Below are 21,128 nucleotides of genomic sequence, written 5' to 3' on the forward strand. Positions count from 1 at the left end.
TTTAAAACAAATCGGAGAAAATATTTCTTCACTCAATGTGTAATTAAACTCTGGAATTCGTTGCCAGAGAATTGTAGTAAAAGCAATTGGCTTACAGGGTTTAAAAAAGGTTTGGATAACTTCCTAAAAGAAAAATCCATAAACCATTATTAAGATGAACTTGGAGAAAATCCACTGCTTATTTCTAGGATAAAGAGCATAAAATGTATTGTACTGTTTTGGGATCTTGCCAGGTATTTGTAACCTGCATTTTGTCTACTGTTGGAAACAGGATGCTGGGCTTGATGGACGTTTGGTCTGTCCCAGTATGGCAGCACTTATGTACTTGTGTAATTGGTATACAGATGGCATTGTCAGTTATACTATTTCACTAACAAGTATTAGATTGTTGATCCTTTTTTTTTTCATTTATAATAGCAAAAAAAGAACAGAGTGGAAACCAAATTGAACATCAGTGGCAAAGAGCTGCGATCCCTGTAAGTATATTTTGCATCTTATTTGATGTTTTATTTGGAAGTATCTTTACTTTATAAACGTATGATACTGTTTTGTGCCGCTCTTTCTGTATTGGGTAGGGGGGGAGTATTTTTTTAAGAGGATGCTTACATCTACGTTTCAAAAAGGCATCTATTATAACTGTATTTTACAACTACCACATAGGAGCCAATGTGCTTTTTATAAGATTGGCTTCCAGAACCAGCCACAATATTGTGCAAATGTAGATCCACATATTTACACTTCTTCCACAGCTGGTGTAAATGTATGCATAGTCTACCCTCTTAGCCATGTATTTTAAATACATGCTGGTATTGAAATGCTACTTCCACTCTACCGAGACTCAATGCCTGTGTGTATATATAGTGATACCTCAGTTTTCATCGATAATCCATCCCAAAAGAATCGGCGAAATCCGAAACTGACAAAAACCGAGGCAATTATTTCCTTATGAATTACTAAGCAGAAGAACGCATGGGCCGTCCTTTGTTTTCGCAAAAATAGCAGCGAGGTCATGTGGGCACGCCGACGAGATCTGAGACAAATTTTTCACGTAAAAAATACCCGAAACCAGCGATAACCGAAGTCAACGAAAACCGAGGTATTACTGTACTGTAAATATGCGTGATCTTTTAGGCACATGTAATTATACATGCGTAAACAGCCATGCAGTTTTACAAAAGGCCTTTTCTGCGAGTAAATCTATAAAAATATCCCCATTTAGTATTAGATAAGAGTTGCTAATGCTGTGGTGCAAAGAGACGCTCTGCAAAATGTGAAAATAAATTTGAAGAAGAACTTTTACCTTGAAGCATTTTATAGAGAAGTGAGACGTGTGAAAAAAAAGTTCAGAATATGTATTGAAACTAGTGAATTTAAAGACTTCATGAACAATTTTTATGCTGTTCGAAACTGAGTTTGAAAAAGAATAAAACATTAGATACAGCTGCAGTGGCGTTCCGACCCTAGCTGACACCCGGGGCGGATCGCCGATGCTCCCCCCCGGGTGCAGCGTGACCCCCCCCCCCCCCGGGTGCACGCCGCTGGGGGAGGGGGGTGCTGCGGCGTGCGCCTGTTGCCCTGTCTCCGAGAAAGTTTGCAATTTGCATGTGTTCACTGCTCCCTCTGAGTCTGCCCCGGAACAGGAAGTAACCTGTTCTGGGGCAGACTCAGAGGGAGCAGTGAACACATGCGAATTGCGAACTTTCTCGGACTGAGACTGGGCAACAGGCGCGCGCCACGGCACCCTCCCAGCGGTGTGCACCCGGGGCGGACCGCCCCCCCCCCTGCCCCCCTTGGTTCGGCACTGTACAGCTGAGAATTTGTCTGACAGTTAAGTATCCCCACTGGTTCATTTTGACTAATCTTGTCACCATCATCAGTTCAAAATGGTGACTCTGACCCTCAGTATTTATTCTCATGGTACTACTTCCAGTGGTCAAACTGCCAAATAAGGGTGCTGTGCTTCAAGGGAGGTCTTGATGCTGATCCAGGATTGGGTGGACAGTGGGAATGCTAATCAGAGAGGATAATTCCTCTCTGCACTTAACACCTTTTCTTGAGGACACGGTGAGACACAGTGAGTGCATCTGCGCTATCTGCAGCAGTGCTGAGTAATTTACCATGTGTTAACTGCAAGTGGTATCCATACCCATAATCTAATTCTGTACAACTTTCCTGCCCCCTGCTATGGCAAGCAGCTAACCTGTAAATTAGCACTGCTTACAGCACTGAGGGCCAGATGCACAAAACCTTAACGACCCTCTAACACCCCTTTAACGAAGGAAATTCCTAACCGTTGCATGCATTAAAGGCCTTTTTCCAACGAAGCAAGCAGCTAACGAAAACGGAATACAAAAGAGTAACTACCATTGTAATGTGGGCGATTCGGGATGCAAAATTTAGGCTCTTAGGTAGAAAGCTGAAATCCAGATCCTCCAGGGTAGCATTTTCTGAAATGCTACCTGTGCCACGCGCAGGGCCCAAGAGACAGGCAGAGCTCCAGAGTCTCAATGCGTGGATGAGACGATGGTGCAGGGAGGAGGGCTTTAGATTTGTTAGGAACTGGGCAACATTCTGGGGAAGGGGGAGCCTATTCCGAAAGGATGGGCTCCACCTTAACCAGAGTGGGACCAGGCTGATGGCATCGGCGTTTAAGAAGGAGATAGAGCAGCTTTTAAACTAGAAATGGGGGGAAGGCCGACAGTCGCTCAAAAGAGCATGGTTCGGGATAAGGTATCTTTCAAAGATATCACCATAACAGGGAAGATAGAGTATCCTGATAGTGAGGTTGCAAAAGAGATTGTAGTAGATCGGGTATCTTTAAATAACAATAAAAATCAGACAAAAGATTGCCAATTAATACTGTCAAGTACTAAGCATGATGTACTTAGGAACAACAAACATAGTTTGAAATGTCTATATGCGAATGCCAGGAGCCTAAGAAATAAGATGGGGGAGTTGGAATATATTGCACTAAATGAAAAATTAGATATAATAGGCATCTCTGAGACCTGGTGGAAGGAGGATAACCAGTGGGACACTGTCATACCGGGGTACAAATTATATCGTAGTGATAGGGTGAATCGGATTGGTGGAGGGGTAGCATTGTATATTAACGAGAGCCTTGAATCAAATAGATTGAAAATTCTGCAGGAAACAAAACACTCCTTGGAATCACTGTGGATTGAAATTCCATGTGCAAAGGGGAAAAGGATAGTGATAGGAGTGTACTACCGTCCGCCTGGCCAGGACGAACAGACGGATGCGGAAATGTTAAAGGAAATCAGGGACGCAAACAAACTGGGCAACACAATAATAATGGGGGATTTCAATTACCCGCATATAGACTGGGTTAATGTAACATCTGTACACGCAAGGGACATAAGATTTCTTGATGAAATCAAGGACAGCTTCATGGAACAGCTAGTTCAGGAGCCGACAAGAGAAGGAAAAATACTAGACTTAGTCCTTAGTGGTGCTCATGATCTAGTGCAGGGGGTAACGATACGAGGGCCGCTTGATAACAGTGATCATAATATGATCGGTTTTGATATTGGCATTGAAGGAAGTGAAACTAGGAAATCAAGTACGCTAGCGTTTAACTATAGAAAAGGTGATTACGACAAAATGAGAAAAATGGTGAAAAAAAGACTGAAAGGAGCAGCTCGCAGAGTAAAAAACTTGCATCAGGCGTGGATGCTGTTTAAAAACACCATCCTGAAGGTTCAGGACAAATATATTCCACGTATTAGAAAAAAGGGAAAAAAGACTAAACGTCAGCCGGCGTGGCTAAACAGTAAGATAAAGGAAATCATTAGAGCCAAAAAACAATCCTTCAGAAAGTGGAGAAGAGAACCAACTGAAAGTAACAGGATAGATCATAAGGAATGCCAAGCCAAATGCAAAGCGGAGATAAGGAGGGCAAAAAAGGACTTTGAGAAGAAATTAGCGTTGGAAGCAAAAATACATAGTAAAAAATTTTTTAGATACATTAAAAGCAGGAAACCGGCCAAAGAGTCGGTTGGGCCGCTGGACGAAAATGGTGTTAAAGGGGCGATCAAGGAGGACAAAGCCGTAGCGGAGAAATTAAATGAATTCTTTGCTTCGGTCTTCACCGAGGAGGATTTGGGGGGGACACCGGTGCCGGAAAGAATATTTGAAGCGGGGGAGTCGGAGAAACTAAACAAATTCTCTGTAACCTTGGAGGATGTAATGGGTCAGTTCAGCAAGCTGAAGAGTAGTAAATCACCGGGACCTGATGGTATTCATCCCAGAGTATTAATAGAACTAAAAAATGAACTTGCGGAGCTACTGTTAGAAATATGCAATCTGTCCCTAAAATCGAGTGTAGTACCGGAAGACTGGAGGGTAGCCAATGTTACTCCGATTTTTAAGAAGGGTTCCAGAGGAGATCCGGGAAATTATAGACCGGTGAGTCTGACGTCGGTGCCGGGCAAGATGGTGGAGGCTATTATTAAGAATAAAATTGCAGAGCATATACAAAAACATGGACTGATGAGACAAAGTCAGCACGGATTTAGTGAAGGGAAGTCTTGCCTCACCAATCTAATGCATTTTTTTGAGGGGGTAAGCAAACATGTGGACAATGGGGAGCCGGTTGATATTGTATATCTGGATTTTCAGAAGGCGTTTGACAAAGTGCCGCACGAAAGACTCCTGAAGAAATTGCAGAGTCATGGAATCGGAGGTAGGGTATTATTATGGATTAAGAACTGGTTGAAAGATAGGAAGCAGAGAGTAGGATTGCGTGGCCAGTATTCTCAGTGGAGGAGGGTAGTTAGTGGGGTCCCGCAGGGGTCTGTGCTGGGTCCGTTGCTTTTTAATGTATTTATAAATGACCTAGAGATGGGAATAACTAGTGAGGTAATTAAATTCGCCGATGACACAAAATTATTCAGGGTCGTCAAGTCGCAGGAGGAATGTGAACGATTACAGGAGGACCTTGCGAGACTGGGAGAATGGGCGTGCAAGTAGCAGATGAAGTTCAATGTTGACAAGTGCAAAGTGATGCATGTGGGTAAGAGGAACCCGAATTATAGCTACGTCTTGCAAGGTTCCGCGTTAGGAGTTACGGATCAAGAAAGGGATCTGGGTGTCGTCGTCGATGAAACGCTGAAACCTTCTGCTCAGTGTGCTGCTGCGGCTAGGAAAGCGAATAGAATGTTGGGTGTTATTAGGAAGGGTATGGAGTCCAGGTGTGCGGATGTTATAATGCCGTTGTATCGCTCCATGGTGCGACCGCACCTGGAGTATTGTGTTCAGTACTGGTCTCCGTATCTCAAAAAAGATATAGTAGAATTGGAAAAGGTACAGCGAAGGGCGACGAAAATGATAGTGGGGATGGGACGACTTTCCTATGAAGAGAGGCTGAGAAGGCTAGGGCTTTTCAGCTTGGAGAAGAGACGGCTGAGGGGAGATATGATAGAAGTGTATAAAATAATGAGTGGAATGGATCGGGTGGATGTGAAGCGACTGTTCACGCTATCCAAAAATACTAGGACTAGAGGGCATGAGTTGAAGCTACAGTGTGGTAAATTTAAAACGAATCGGAGAAAATTTTTCTTCACCCAACGTGTAATTAGACTCTGGAATTCGTTGCCGGAGAACGTGGTACGGGCGGTTAGCTTGACGGAGTTTAAAAAGGGGTTAGATAGATTCCTAAAGGACAAGTCCATAGACCGCTATTAAATGGACTTGGAAAAATTCCGCATTTTTAGGTATAACTTGTCTGGAATGTTTTTACGTTTGGGGAGCGTGCCAGGTGCCCTTGACCTGGATTGGCCACTGTCGGTGACAGGATGCTGGGCTAGATGGACCTTTGGTCTTTCCCAGTATGGCACTACTTATGTACTTATGTACCGACAATCACACCAAATCATTTACCGTCATTCCCCCCCTCCAACGGACCCCCCCTCCGCTTTACCGGCCGTGCAGCACCTCACCTGTGTGTGAAGGCGCTGCACGGGATGAAACAGCAGATCGTCGCTCCCTTTTGCCTCCACCGACATCTCTCTCCTTCTTCCTGTGCCTGCCCTCCTCTGACGTAAGTTTCCTACGTAGGTAACTTACGTCAGAGGAGGGCGGGCACAGGAAGAAGGAGAGAGACGTCGGTGGAGGCAGAAAGGAGCGACGATCCGCTGTTTCATCCCGTGCAGCACCTTCACACACAGGTGAGAGGCGCTGCACGGCCGGTAAAGCGGAGGGGGGGGTCCATTGGAGGGGGGAACGGCGGCGACGAATTCAGGGGGCGGGGCAAGGGGCGGAGGATGGCGGGAGGCGGAGCAGTGTTGGGAAAAGAAGAAGATCGAGACAGGAAGGGAGGGGGGCCCGGCGCTGCAAAAGTTTAGATTTTTATTTTCAGTTTTTAATTTAGTAAAGGGCGGAAGCGGGGAACAGCAGCGATCTCGGGCGGGGGGGGGGGGGGGCAAGACCGTCCATACAGGACGCTTCTGACGAGTGCCTTTGCCCCCTCCCGATCCTTTTTTGAGGTATGTTTAGTTTTGTAGTGATGCAGGGGGGAGCGGGGAGCCATGTGTTTGTGGGGTTTTTTTGTTGTTGTTCTGACGTTTGTGGCATGCGCAGAGCAGCAAGCATAACGCTTGGCTGCTCTGCGCATGATTTAGGGGACGATTACTGACGGGGATTATGAATCTTTGATACATTATACTTTTCAATACCGCACCGAACATGTGCGACATGTTTTTTTGGTGCATGGTTCGTTTTTTCAAATTCGTTAGGGAGTTTAACATTTTTTAATTTTTTATGTTTGGTTGATGCATCTGGCCCTGAGAAATTTGTACGAATTAGTGAACTGCCTGTCTTCCCAGGAAATGGAAGTAGCTTACATGTATCTGAAGACAGAAGCTTGCCAGACACACTCACTTAGTTTATCTCCCCTTTAGAGTTGTTCTCCCTTCAGTCAGTATTGATACCTGAAATTTAAGGGAGCTGTAATATAGCAGTGTGGGAATTAACTTGCTTAGGCAGTGAGACTTCCGCTTTTTCCAGAAAACTCTGAAAGAATCTGCCGTTTGGCACCGAGCATATTCAAGTGAACTTATGTGACTTCCATGACCTGCAGTTTTCAAAAAATTACTTGTTATGAGTAAGCAACTTACCCTATCCTCCCTTGGTTTACTAAAATAGTGCTTTCCTGTTTTACTTGTGTCCCTTTGTTCTCTTCTAATGTGCTACCCTGTTTTTTCACAGGATATCCCAACAGTTTGACTTGCAAGAACCACTCATAAAAATATTGATAAATAAGAAACAACTTGACAATGGTAGGTATATTGTGTTAGACATGTTGTATGTGACTTATTCTTTATTTTTTTGGGGGGGGAGGTGAGTGTTGGGAAAGTACTTTGTTTTTGACAAAGATTGAACTTGATTTTGCTAAATAAAAAAGAATAATTTGGGTAAAATCTGTAGTCTATGACCAAATAATTCTGTAGCTTCCTGGATAGCTCTCTCAGCAAGGAAACGCCTCTTGCAGGACAGGAAGATCTGATCATTCCAATCTAGGGAAGTCATAATACAGCAGGGTATCAGTGGAGATCATGACTGAAGCAGAAACTGCAAGGAAATACATCAGGATATTACATTGTAAGGGCCTATTTTAGCAGCCAGATTTTGTTACAGGACACTTATTTCCAAGGAAACAGAGGCACCTAGGTACCTTTCATAAAGTGGTTACACAGAGCCAGTCCCAACAGCATGCTATGCCAGTGCACACATTTACTCTTGCTTTGAAGCAAATGTAAATGTTTGCATGTACTCATGTGTTTTATAAAATATGGGTGTACATTGCAACTCCTTCCTGCTCTGTCAAATTAAGGGAATGCCTGTACAGGGGGTGCATGTAATTATGCATCATCTTGTCGACACACATACGTGCAGGGCAGTTATATGAAAGGCTTTTCTGAATGAAAAAACCTTTATAAAAATTACCCCCTAAATTCATACTGAAATTGTTGGGTTTTTTAATGTTATTTAGACTTGTACCCATGACCTTCTCTCATAGATGAAGATACAAGAGAGTTAAACCTATGTGATCAGAAACGCTTGTATATTTACATCTTTGGGTTATTCTTATGTTGGGCCTATAAAGGGAAAAGGAATGGGACTTGATATACCGCATTTCTGAGTTTTTGCAACTACATTCAAAGCGGTTTACATATATTCAGGTACTTATTTTGTACCAGGGGCAATGGAGGTTTAAGTGACTTGCCCAGAGTCACAAGGAGCTTCAGTGGGAATCGAACTCAGTTCCCCAGGATCAAAGTCCACTGCACTAACCACTAGGCTACTCCTAGAAACTCTGAGGCCGATATTCAGTGAGAGATAACTGGATAGGTGCCACTGGAATTCTAAAAAATACAGTGAGGTAAAACTGGATAGTGCCACTGACAATTTGGAGAGACCACCACAGCACTATCAGGTTGGTGTCAGTGGTGGATCTTAGAGTTGCCTGGACATCACCAGTAACTATCCAGCAAAAGACTGTCCTAAGTTAACTGGATGGCTGTTTGGATACCGCTGCTGAATATTGGCCATGCCTGGGTAACTCTATACAGGCCACTGACTGCCCAGATATTTTGTGCCAGCACCCAGATGGGCACAGTTCATTTAATACTGACCACCACTGGCTGAATACTGCAGCATTAGTTTTCTCCAATGCTGCAGTGGATATTGGAGCTGTGTACTACCTAAATAGAAAAATGGCATTGGAATTTGAAAATGGCTAACCATTTAAGCATTAGTGGAAAGATGTAGTCTCCTGAGCTCCAGCAGTGCAGCATGTTGCTAGCCCTGCACCCTAATCCTTCGTCCAAGCTCTCTGCTGTTTAAAGTATTCATTTTTATTGTGCTTATAGTTTGTATTACATTCTGCTGTGTTACGCAGGCTAGATCTTAGAGTATTTTATTTATGTATATACTGTGACACTTATATCCCACATCTAATATAATAAAACGCACCGTGAACGTTCTAATGAGGACAACGTTCTGAAGTCACTCAAACATTTCTTAGGGTTCGTGGATTCGTGGTGTGAAGCCAGCCAGGCTGCCAGCCGTCTCTGCCCCGCCCTCGCGTCAAACGTCATGACGTCGACGGCGCAAAAAAAAAACGCAGTGTCAGGGAAGGAGGCGGCGCTCCCGACGTCTCTAGCCTTCCCTTCGCTGTGTTCCGCCTTCTTCTGACTTCAAAGATGACGTCAGAAGAAGGCGGAACACAACGAAGGGAAGGCTAGACGTCGGGAGCGCCGCCTCCTTCCCTGACGCTGCGCTGCCGGAACCGCCGCCACGGAGGTAAATTTAAAAAAAAAAAAAGGGATGTAGGGGGAAGAGAAGAGGGTGGGCAGTTGAACAATGGGAGCGGGAGGGCAGAGGAGAAACGACAGCAAGGATGCGAAGGGGGGGGAAGAAGGGGGCGGGACATGCTGGGACATGGGAGACAGAAGAGCATGGATGCGAGGGGGGGTCATGGAAGGGAGAGAGGGGAATTGCTGGAAAAGGATGAATGGAGGGGGCAGGGGACAGAGAAGCATGGATGGGCATGGATTGAGATGGCAGGGCTCAGGGTGAGAGGGAAATTGATGGAAAAGGATGAATGGAGGGGGCAGGGGACAGAGAAGCATGGATGTGCATGGATGGAGATGGCAGGGCTCAGGGTGAGAGGGGAATTGCTGGAAAAAGGATGAATGGAGGGGGCAGGGGACAGAGAAGCATGGATGGGCATGGATTGAGATGTCAGGGCTCAGGGAGAGAGGGGAATTGCTGGAAAATGATGAATGGAGGGGGCAGGGGACATAGAAGCATGGATGGGCATGGATTGAGATGGCAGGGCTCAGGGAGAGAGGGAAATTGCTGGAAAAGGATGAATGGAGGGGGCAGGGGACAGAGAAGCATGGATGGGCATGGATTGAGATGGCAGGGCTCAGGGAGAGAGGGGAATTGCTGGAAAAGGATGAATGGAGGGGGCAGGGGACAGAGAAGCATGGATTGAGATGGCAGGGCTCAGGGAGAGAGGGGAATTGCTGGAAAAGGATGAATGGAGGGGGCAGGGGACAGATGGGCATGGATTGGGAGGGCAAGGCTCACACTCTCTCTCTCATATACAATGTCTTTCTGACTCTCACTCTCACACACTCTGTCTCACAATGTATCACATTCACTCTCTATGTGCCACACAGTCACTCACACACTCGCTTGGTCTCATACACTCACTCTCACAGAGAATCTGTGTCTCACACACACTCTCACACTGTGTCTCACATACACACTTGCACACACTCTCATTCTCACACACACACTCTCACAAACACACTCACACCCAGACTCACTCTCTCTCTCACACACACACACTCACACTTTCACTCTGACTCTCACACAGTCACTCTCACATACACTCTCCCAAACATACACACTCCGAGGAAAACCTTGCTAGCGCCCGTTTCATTTGTGTCAGAAACGGGCCTTTTTTACTAGTTATGCAATAAAAAATCGTTTCAATGTGGTTTACAATAGGGGTGTGAGGTCTAGGAGGCTAAACTAGAGTTGACAGTTTGTTTTCAAGTAGAATACTGAGTAAATGGGGAGAGCTATTATGTCCAAAAGTCATATTAAATGATTTATTCTATGAGTGAGTTATATGTTGATAGTTTCTGTTGGAGGAAGGTTGATAGTGGTTGGTAGTGGAAGTTTGAAGCCTTAGGAGTAATGGTAGAGGTAATCATTTCCATTTATCGGTGGGGAGAGGGTTGCCGTTGGTCATGGCCTTGGTTGTTTTGGATTGAGAGTTGTGTGATACTTTGATCGTTTAGACAGTTTCATCGTGGAAGAATTATTTGAAGAAGAAGGCTTTCAGATGTTTCCAGAATATAACATATTTGGTTATTTTTTATTGGTAGTGAGTTCCAGAGTCGCGTACCTAAGTAAGTGAAGTTTGCTGCATGCAAGGTTTTGTATTGGATGCCTTGGCATTGTGGAAAGTGGAGAGTCAGATAGTATCAGGTGTTGACCTGTCTTTACAAATTTCTGAACTAGAACGGGCCATGGATTCTGGGGCAGGAAAAGGCGGAATATCTAGAATTTACAAAGCACTATTGCACCACTCGTTTCCCCTGACTCCATATATTAAAAAATGGGAAGCTTTACTAGCAGTCCAATATCCGAAGGAAACATGGCTAAAGATATTTAAAACATTATTAAACTTCACGGTGGCGACACCACTGGTGGAAAATGGCTATAAGATGCTCTATCAGTGGTATCTTACACCACATAGGCTATCCCGTATATTTAAAACAGGGACGTCGACTTGTTGGCGGGGATGTGGGGCACAGGGTACATTCTGGCATATATGGTGGGAGTGCCCAGTGATCCACAAGTTCTGGACGACCTTAATGGCCCAAATACAAGAGAAACTGGGGATCCGGGTCGCACTGTCTCCGGGGTTGTGTTTGCTTAACATTCCGGAGGCAGGGATCAGTAAAGCACAACATGGTTTGCTGGTATATATAGTTACAGCAGCTCGGACCTTGATAGCCAGGCTATGGAAGCAGGTGGTGGCTCCTACGGTGGAGCAGGTGCTGGCAAAAGTTGATTTTTGCTGTATAATGGACAAAATGACAGCTAGTAGAAGAGGTACAGTGGTTCGTTTCCTTAAAACATGGAACACATATATGGAGTGGAGAGGGTTGGAGATGTAACCCATTAGTAAGTCCGATTCTCAAGAGTTTGAGTTGTACATGTTGAGTTACCTCATGGGAGGGAGGGGAGGGCAGGGTGGATTGGGAGGAGGGGGGGCAAGGAGTTTGATTATATACTTTCTATAATTAACGGAAGACGTTGGCTTAATGTACCATGTGAATGACATGTTTGTTATATTCTGTTGGATAAAAATCAATAAATATATTATTAAAAAAAAAGATAGTATCAGGTGTTTGGTGCTGAATGTCAAACAGGTAAGTCAATCAAGGATGTCATGTAACCTGATGTTAAACCATATATTATTCTGTAGATTAGGGTACATAGTTTAAAGGATACTGGTTGGGAGCCAGTTGAAGATTTTTTAGCAGTTGGTATGCTCTGTCGAATTTGGATTTACCACATATGAGTCTTGTGGCGGTGTTCAGGGCTGTTTGTAGTATTTTGAGGGTTGAGTCTTTATAACTTATGTAGCTATCATTGCAGTAATCCATGTGGGTCACCATGGTCTGGACTAACTTGCAGAAAATGGTTGTGAGGAAGCAGTTTCGTATTCGTTTTAGCTTCCACATTGAGCTGAACATGCTTTTTGTGACTTTTGCAACTTGCTTTTCAAGGCTTAGTTCTCGGTCTAAGATGACTCCTAAGATTTTCAGGTGTTCTGCGACGGGTAGCGTTGTTCCATCTAGGTTTACGGACAATATGACATCTTTACAGTATTGTGATGTTAGGCACTGGGTTTTATCTTTGTTGAGCTTGAGTTTGAAAGCTGTCGCCCATGATTACTTGATAGTTATTCCTGATTGAAGTTTGTGTTTAATTTCTGATATATCCTTCTCAAATGATATGTAGATGGTGACATTGTCTGTATAGGTAAATGGGTTGCATCCTTTTTTGCAAGTTTGTTGACTAGAGGGATCATTATAAGGTTGAAAAGTAATGGGATAGTGGTGATCCTTAAGGTACTCTGCATTCCAGGGAGGGGATGTTGTAGTGCCCATTTTCACTTGGCACTTCAGGACCTGCATTTATATTTGAGAAATACTAATTCTGGCAGATTTTTTAAAAGAGTAAATCAATCATAAGACCATGTTTTGAATAGTCTGTAATTTTGTTAACTGCTTGGAACAGCCAAGATAAATAACATTACAGTAATCAAACAAGCTTAGTATGATTGCTTGTACAATTAAACAAAATTGTACATTCCCCTTCCTTTTCGTATGAGGCATACTGACTTTCCAGCCAGAAAAACAGGTAACAGTCCAGTAGCAGTAGGAGAATGGAGTGCACAACAGCCGACTTCAGGACGCCATCTTGGCCAGTCCCCTCTCTTGACATAATTTTTTAAAGCATTACCTAGCTGATGTTGCAGCTAGGGAGGAAGCTTCTTTGGAGCTTCTGTTTATTCAGCGGTAATTTCTCAGCCCTGCCCCACTTGAGGAGTGCTATTTTACATTCCATAAGTCTAGACTGATCCTTTTCGGATGTCATGGAAAGAAAAATTAGACCTTATGTGCTAATTTTCTTTCCTTTAGTCCAAAAGGATTTGTCTAGAATTTGCCCTTTTGGCTCTCTCTCTCTGTACTTCATACAGTTGTGAGGTTCTTAGACACTGTTATTTTCTTAAGTTGGAGTTTGTTGTAGCTATAGGTTCTTCAGTTTTCATACATGGATTGTTTTATATATTATTAAGGAGGCAGGGGTTCATTGCTTTCACTGCTTGTATATTGTAATACTGGAGGGATCTGCTGCACAGTAACCTTATAAGCAGAGCTCTTCTGTACTGTCTATTAGAGAATGACACGGGGACAAAGTTTCTCCCTGTCCCTGAAAGCTTTGTTCCTGCCCCATCCCTGTGAGCTTTGTTCCTGCCCCCGCAAACTCCGACTCCCATCTGCACAAGCCTCAAACTGGACTTTGTTGCCACATTTAGACTGACTATGGACAGAATTTCTGTATGAAGGAAGCCCTTCTCTCATTATTTAATACGTCACTGCATTCCACAAAACAAAAGGAGCAAGTTCCCACATGCCATCTTCTTTTGATGTAGGCACAGGAAAAAAAGATGTTGAAAGCTCCCAGGTCTCAACCTAATTAAATGATTTTTTTAAATATTGTATTTAGGAGAATCATGTGACGCCATGCTGGCAAGCAGCTGCAAGTAAGGTGTTCTCCGGCCCCGGTTCTCTCCCCCCGTGATTCGGATCGTTTGGACCCCCCCCCCCCCCAAAAAAAGGAGGCGTACAGCGTCAGAAGTGGGGCTGGAACTCTGGCTGCTGATTGCGGGAGCTGAGGGCAAAAAATGGCAGCGAAATCAGCCACTAAAGACCGCTTGAGACAGTAATCAGCAGATCCCAAGATGGCATCTCCACCCAGCGCAGTCGGCGCCTCGGTTTCCTCCACGTGGGTGGGTGAAATAATGGCAGAAATGACTACGGTGCTGGAAGAATTATTGGAGAGAAGGCTAAACCCCATAGACACTAAGCTAGAAAAACTACATGCCCACATGGAGGACCTCACACACGAGTGCGTGGCATTTCAGACCCGGACGAGTGAAGTGGAGGATTGGGTATCAGAGGTGGAGGACGGGCAGAAGCAGCTTCTCAAAAAACTAGAAGTAATGGAGCAAAAGGTGGAAGACCTGGAAAATTGTTCCAGGCAGAACAATCTCCGGCTGGTGGGATTCCCTGAGTCTCTTGGAGGCAGGGACCTGGCTGCTGTATTGGAGCGCTGGCTCACAGTGAGAGTGAACTTCCTAGATAGCATGAGGCCACTGCGGGTGGAGAGAGCCCACCGTCTGGGTCTACGCCAAGATAAAGCTACCAAACCACGAGTTATAATCATGCGGGTGCTGAACTTTGCCCACAAACAGATGATCTTACAGGCATCGAGAAAAGAGAACACTTTGTTGTATGAGCAGAAGAGGATCCTGTGCTTCCAGGACTACTCGGCAGGCGTAGTGGGGAGGAGGCACGCTTTTACGCCAATCTGCTCTCAGCTGTTCAATTTGAAAATACATTTTGCATTAATGCACCCAGCTTTGCTGAAAGTAACTCATAATGGGACAACACGCTCATTTGAATCGGCTGAGGAGGTGAAAGGATTCCTACTACAGCTGGAAGAGGAGGCTGTGGCGGGAACGAGCAGTGCTGCACGGGTGCGGGTCAATGGGGTGGAATTGGAGGAGTTCCTGATACAACGGGGAACCCGACAGGGGTGTCCGCTGTCCCCGTTACTATTTGTATTGTCGTTGATCCGAGATATAATAGATAGTCCGACGATACAGGGGGTGCAGATGGGCCATTCTGAATTTAAGATAGCAGCTTTTGCAGACGATCTCTTAGTACTAGTAACAGAGCCACAGGTATCCTTTTTGGCACTAATGGAAATACTGAAAGAGTATGAAGACTATGCCGGCTTTAGTCTGAACTTGACTAAGTCGGAGGCGTTAGTTTCTTCTGGGGTAGTGCAAAGATTATGTGACCATGATTTCCCCTTGAGCTGGGCGGAGGGGTCATTTAAATATCTAGGGATTAGACTGACCATGGAGCTAGAGAAATTGTATGACCTGAATATAAATACGTTATTAGAAGGGACACGAAGTCAGTTGGGAAGGTGGGAGGACCTTCCACTATCCTTGAGGGTCAGGATAAACCTAATAAAAATGGTGATATTTCCAAGGTGGCTGTACCTTATGCAGACACTTCCCCTGCGCTTGCTGCAGAGAGATCTGATGAAGGTCATTAGTAGGTTTTGCTGGGCGAAAAAGAAACCCAAACTGCAGGTTAAGTTGATGATGGGGGGATGGTGCCAGGGGGGGGCTAGGACTTCCAGATTTAGCCTTATACAGTCAGCTCCCGGCTCAGTTCAAACGCTGTACGCTATTACAGCCGATGCGTATGGCATGGAGGACGCTGATTAAAAGCCTGGGGGGAAAACCATCAATATCAGAGTTATTAGCCCTCAGAGGAAATTTGAACTTTGAACCTGGGCAGAGCAATCCTGCATTTCTTAGATGGGAGAAGCTAGGAATTACACGGGTGGAGCACCTGCTAGAAAGGGAAGGGGCCCTCATAAAATTTGACAAGCTACAAGCTAAGATAGGGAATGCATGGGGTGACCATTTTGCATATGCTCAAGCTAAACACTATATTTTAAACTTAAACCGGTCAGATTTGCAGATGAAACTGGGGCACAAAGTATACACTTTCATTCAAAACCTAGAAGCAGTGGGAATGACAGTGTCAACTTTATACAAAGCATTGGTGAAGCGCATCCCTCCAAAAAATTTAAGATATGTCATACAAAAGTGGGAAAAGGATTCGGGGGGGACACTAAAGAGGTGGGACATTGGGGCAACGCTGAAATGTATTCCGATCCTTACCATAGATGAGAGACTATGAGAATGTGGGTATAGGGTCATTATGCGGGCATTTGTGTCAGGACAACAATGGGGGCATATGAGTACCACACGGGAGGCGAAATGTGTTAAATGAGATCACACGCGTCTTAGTTTGCATCATGCCTTTTGGGGGCAGATTCAGAGGTTCATGACTAAAACTGTATAGACATCAGTGGGCGGGACTTGGGATCACTTTGTGCTAGACACGCAATTAGCATTCAAGACACAGGCTGTGGGAGCTAGGTTATGGTGTCGCAAGGTATGTCTGGTGGCTCGCAAGAGCATCTTGCAAAGTTGGACATCCCCAGAACCTCCTGCATACTGGCAATGGAGGAACCAGGTATATGAGCTGGCTACATGGGAAGCTAGGGAGGCGAAGGGGGCCCCGAAGCAGAAAAAGTGTTTCCTGTTAGTCTGGAACCAATATATACAGGGGCTCAGTCCACGTGGGCGAAGTTTGCTTCTTAATTTGTTATAAATTCGAATTGGGACCTAATAGATTCGTAATGCCCTTTCTCCAGTAATGGTTGGTACCAGGGGGGGCGGGAGGGCCTGCCTGGACTATCAGAACCCAAGTTCAGGGGAGCAGGGAGGACAAAGGAATTAAAGAAGGGAGGGAGGGGGGAAATTGGGAAGGGGAAATAGGGGGAGAGTTCATAGGTTAAAGGAGATGTGGAAGGTGGCAAATGTTAATTATAAGAGAGTGGGGGGGGGAGGGGGGGATAAAAGTTAGAAGACTGACGACCGTATGTTTCATTATGTAATTGTTGAAGATAGTCTTTCATATATGACTGTTAATGCATAATATTATGTATGTGCACTTTCTGAGTTGTCATTAATAAAAATTGTTGAAACATAAAAATATTGTATTTATAAATAGACTAGTAAAAAAAGCCCATTTCTCATTGAAATGAAACGGGCACTAGCAAGGTAATCACCTTCTGCCATTAATGTTTTTAAGGGAAGTTCCAGCGTCCCCCCTCTCTCCCTCCCTCCCTCCCTCCCATTTCCAGGGTCCCCCCTCCCTTCTTCCCAGTTCCAGGGTCGTCGTCCCTCCCTCCCTCCCTCCCTTCCAGTTCCAGGCCCCCTCCCTCCGAATTTTGAAAGTCATCCTGACTTACCTTGTCGGGGTTACGGCGGCCGGCAGCAGTGTTACAAAGCGTGCAGGCTCGGCACTTAGTTCAGTTTTCCCTTCTCTGTCTCTCAGCTCTGGTTCCGCCCTCATTTCCTGTTTCCGCAAGGGCGGGACCAGAGCTGAGAGACAGAGAAGGGAAAACTGAACTAAGTGCCGAGCCTGCACGCTTTGTAACACTGCTGCCGGCCGCCGTAACCCCGACAAGGTAAGTCAGGATGACTTTTAAAATTAGAAGTTGTAGATTGTTAAGCACCTGATACTTGTAACATGTCTGTTTTGGTGGCCCTTTACTAGGTGAAAGCATATCTGCACGAATACAGATAGTCCCTATAACCAGCCCCTGCAAATCTACAATTTAGATCTAATTACTTCTCTAAAGGATGTAAACCAATGCTTCCTCTTTGTTGATCCGTATGCTGCACGAGCCAGCCTGCTTGAAAATATAAGTGAAGTCAAATAAAAATGCTACCAACAATAAAGAACGACAGTGGACAGAGCAGCTCAGGTTTGCTTGCTTTGTTTGGGTGAATGGGGATGACGGCTGCGCGGAGGAGAGGGAATGGAGACTACTAACTTCCTTGGCTTCAGCCATCTATCTGTCTCCAGTTCTCAATCTAGCCTCCTTGGTCAGCTCTTTCCTACTTGCTCCCTTCCCTGCACTTCTGTCCATCTTCAATTTTTGAGCCGCCGGCAGCATCAGTAAGGTAAGTAAGCATACTGTCTTTCCTGCAGCCAGCCTGCAACAATTCACCAAAGCCAGCTCTGTGGCCTTCCTCTTGTCAAGTCCCGCCCTCTCTACTTTAACTTCCTGTTTGACATTAAGCAGGAAGTTGCAGTAGAGAGGGCGAGACTTGACAGGAGGAAGGCCATGGAGGTTGCCTTTGTGAGTCGCTGATGCTGCCGGCTGACTGCAGAAAAGTGTAAGTGGTGACACCCATGGAGAGGAAAGGATTTTTTTTTTTTTACCTTTCCCGCAGGGCGGTAAAAGTTTCGGGAATTTTTTTTCAGTGTTGCCATTACCGTGGTTTATGCAGTATATCCACGGTAACTGTAACTGTGTCATTCTCTGCGCTCTATCTGCACTTGCTGGTAGATGGTCATAACCCAGAAGTCTGGACTGATCCTTTGGGACTAAAGGAAAGAAAATTAGCAGGTAAGGTCTAATTTTTCCTTGTTTTATATCCAGCCAGGGGATTTGATGCGTGTTTGAATATTTAGTGCTTGTTGTGTACATTATTGGATATTTTTTCCCCACTGTCTTCAATCTTCCTGATGTATTAGCTGGTTTGCCATTGGATGGTGGTAAGAATGTAAAGAACTTGTTCCCTTTACTCTTTCCATTATCTGCCTGTAGAGAAGACTCTTGAGGAGCAAGGTGTGAAACATAACATGAAGGTTATGGTGATTCAAAGGACTTATACTGACGAGGAGGCCAAGAAGCTGGCTCAGGAGCAGGAAAGGATGAAAAAGCAACAAGAGGAAAGCAATGAAAACATTAAAGAAAAGACAAAACGAGCTGAAAAGGGGTTGAAAATTCTGGCAGAGAGAGGTATGGATTTATTGGAGAATAGATCAGTGGCATACCTAGGGTAGTTGACACCCGGGGCTGGTCATTTTTTAACACCCCCCCTCCAAAATCCAGTACTAGGCATACCGAGAATACAAAACACTCAGGACCTATAGAGCAATTCTAGCATACCATAAGCAGTAATTTCTACAAGTCACACAAGGAAAAGGAAAGCATCTTAAACACTATAGTGAGCACTAGAACATCAATTCACCTATTGTAAAACAAAACCAGACAGAATAGTACAGATCGTTGATCCTGCAAAGTCAATGCCAACTGAAAGCCATGTCTTTTTCACAAACACAGATATACACCCTAATCCACTATAGAATAAGTAATCATAAACTTTCTGTTTAGACAAAAATTAAACTGAACCCCCAAGATGACAGACTCTGCATACAATGCAACGCCACAGAAACAGAAAATGTCCCCTAGTACTGTGCAAAATATAAAGACAGCCGATGTAAATTTGAAAAAACTAACAAATACCAATCACCATTTTACAAATTAACAAATAGAAATAAAACAAATATAGAAAATAAAATAATACCATTTTATTAGACTAATACATTTAGCTTTCAGAGGCCAAAACCTCCTTCCTCAGGTCAGTACAGTATAGTGCTGTTACAGTATCCTATCCTGACCTGAGGAAGGGGGTTTTGTTCTCCGAAAGTTAGTCAAAATGTATTAAAATTAGTCCAATAAAAAGATTACCTTATTTGCATGTTCTGTTTATAAACATTTATTAACACATCTACAATACTATATCCTAAAGCAAAAAAATAAAAATATATATTTTATTTACAATTTGTTGTCTCTGGTTTCTGCTTTCCTCATCTTCTTTTCACCATCTTCCTTCCATCCAGCATCTGTCTTTGCTCTCTCTCTGCCATCCCTTCCATCCATTGTCTGTCCTTTCTCTCTACCCCTTCAATCCACCATTTGCCCTCCCTCTGCTATCCATCCAGGGTCTGCCCTCCCTCTCACTGCCCCTTCTTTTCGGTCCCCAGTTCCAGCCCCATTATCCCACCTACCCCCTAGTTCCAGCCCCAGCCCACATCTCCCACCTGCCCCTCCTTTTCAGCCCCCAGCCACTTCTCCCTGTCCCCTTTTCAGTCCCCAGTTTCAGCCCTTGCCCCTTTTCAGCCCCCAGTTCCTGTAATGACCCCCTTATCCCACCTACCCTCCTTTTCAGCCCCCAGTTCCAGTCCCTTTCATCCACATGCCTTGCATTAGAGCCCCCTTTTTCAGCCCCAGACCCATTCTCCATCCTGCCCCAGGCATGGCCCCATTCTCCCTCCTGCCCCCTTCTCAGACCCCAGTTCCAGCTCCAGGCCCCTTCTCCCATCTGGGCCCACCCCACCCAGACCCGGTTCCCTTCTCCCATCTGAGCGACCCCCAGAACCAGACCCGGTCCCCTTCTCCCATCTGAGCCCCCCCAGACCTAGTCCCCTCCCATCTGAGCCCCCCACCCAGTCTCCGTCTCTGTCGTCTTCTCCCATCTGAGCGACCCCCAGAACCAGTCCCCTTCTCCCATCTGAGCTCCCCCCACCCAGTCCCAGTCTCGTTCTCCCATCTGAGCCGCCCCCAGACCCAGTCCCCATCCCCTTCTCCAATCTGAGCCCCCCCTCCCCGACCCAGTCCCCACTTGCCTACCAGCTCTGTCGACAGACAGACGACCCTCTTCTCCTGCCACCCAGCTTTAAAAAAAAATCTGTGAAGTGCCTCGCGTCTGCTCTGCTGTAAAGAAAGCAAATCGTCTCATCGCGTCAGCCCTTCCCTCACTGTGCCGTGCCCTCTGATGTAACTTCCTATTTCCACGAAGGCGGGACACAGTGAGGGAAGGGCCGATGCGATGAGACGATTTGCTTCCTTTACAGAACAGACCAGACGGGAGGCGCTTCACAGGTTTTTGTTTTTTAAGGCTGGGTGCCGGGTGGCAGAGGAGGGTCATCTGTCCGTCAACGGAGCTGGACTGCAGCGCCAGCGGAGCACCCCCCCCCCCCACCGCCCCGCCCTTGGTATGCCACTGGAATAGATTGTGGTGAGGCAAGGGAATTATTTTCACTTCTTAACACTGGAAAATGTTTACTTAGAAAAATTTTATGTGAAGAACTATAGTATATTGAATGATGATTTTCTTCGGCACTACCCTTCATGCCTGCTGTCTTAACACATAGTTCCCGGGATTCTATATATGGCACCTTAATTTCCATGTGGAAATCAAAGCATATTCTATAACAATGCGCAAAGCTTAATTGGTTAACTAACTAATCAGTGCTGTTAATGAGATGTTAACAATC

General features: G+C 45.2%; 1 protein-coding gene across 2 annotated transcripts in view; it reads left to right on the plus strand.

Annotated features, from left to right (window-relative positions):
• Positions 1 to 21,128, plus strand: part of NUB1 (negative regulator of ubiquitin like proteins 1) — a 113,473-nt gene that overhangs the window by 32,688 nt on the left and 59,657 nt on the right. For both annotated transcript variants that reach the window (XM_030198193.1, XM_030198202.1), the window contains 3 exons: positions 418 to 476; positions 7,228 to 7,298; positions 18,613 to 18,807. In XM_030198193.1, coding sequence (XP_030054053.1) covers positions 418 to 476; positions 7,228 to 7,298; positions 18,613 to 18,807 — 325 coding nt within the window. The remainder of the gene's footprint in view (positions 1 to 417; positions 477 to 7,227; positions 7,299 to 18,612; positions 18,808 to 21,128) is intronic.

Source organism: Microcaecilia unicolor, chromosome 1 (assembly GCF_901765095.1).
Source record: "Microcaecilia unicolor chromosome 1, aMicUni1.1, whole genome shotgun sequence".
In the NCBI taxonomy this organism is placed as follows: domain Eukaryota; kingdom Metazoa; phylum Chordata; class Amphibia; order Gymnophiona; family Siphonopidae; genus Microcaecilia; species Microcaecilia unicolor.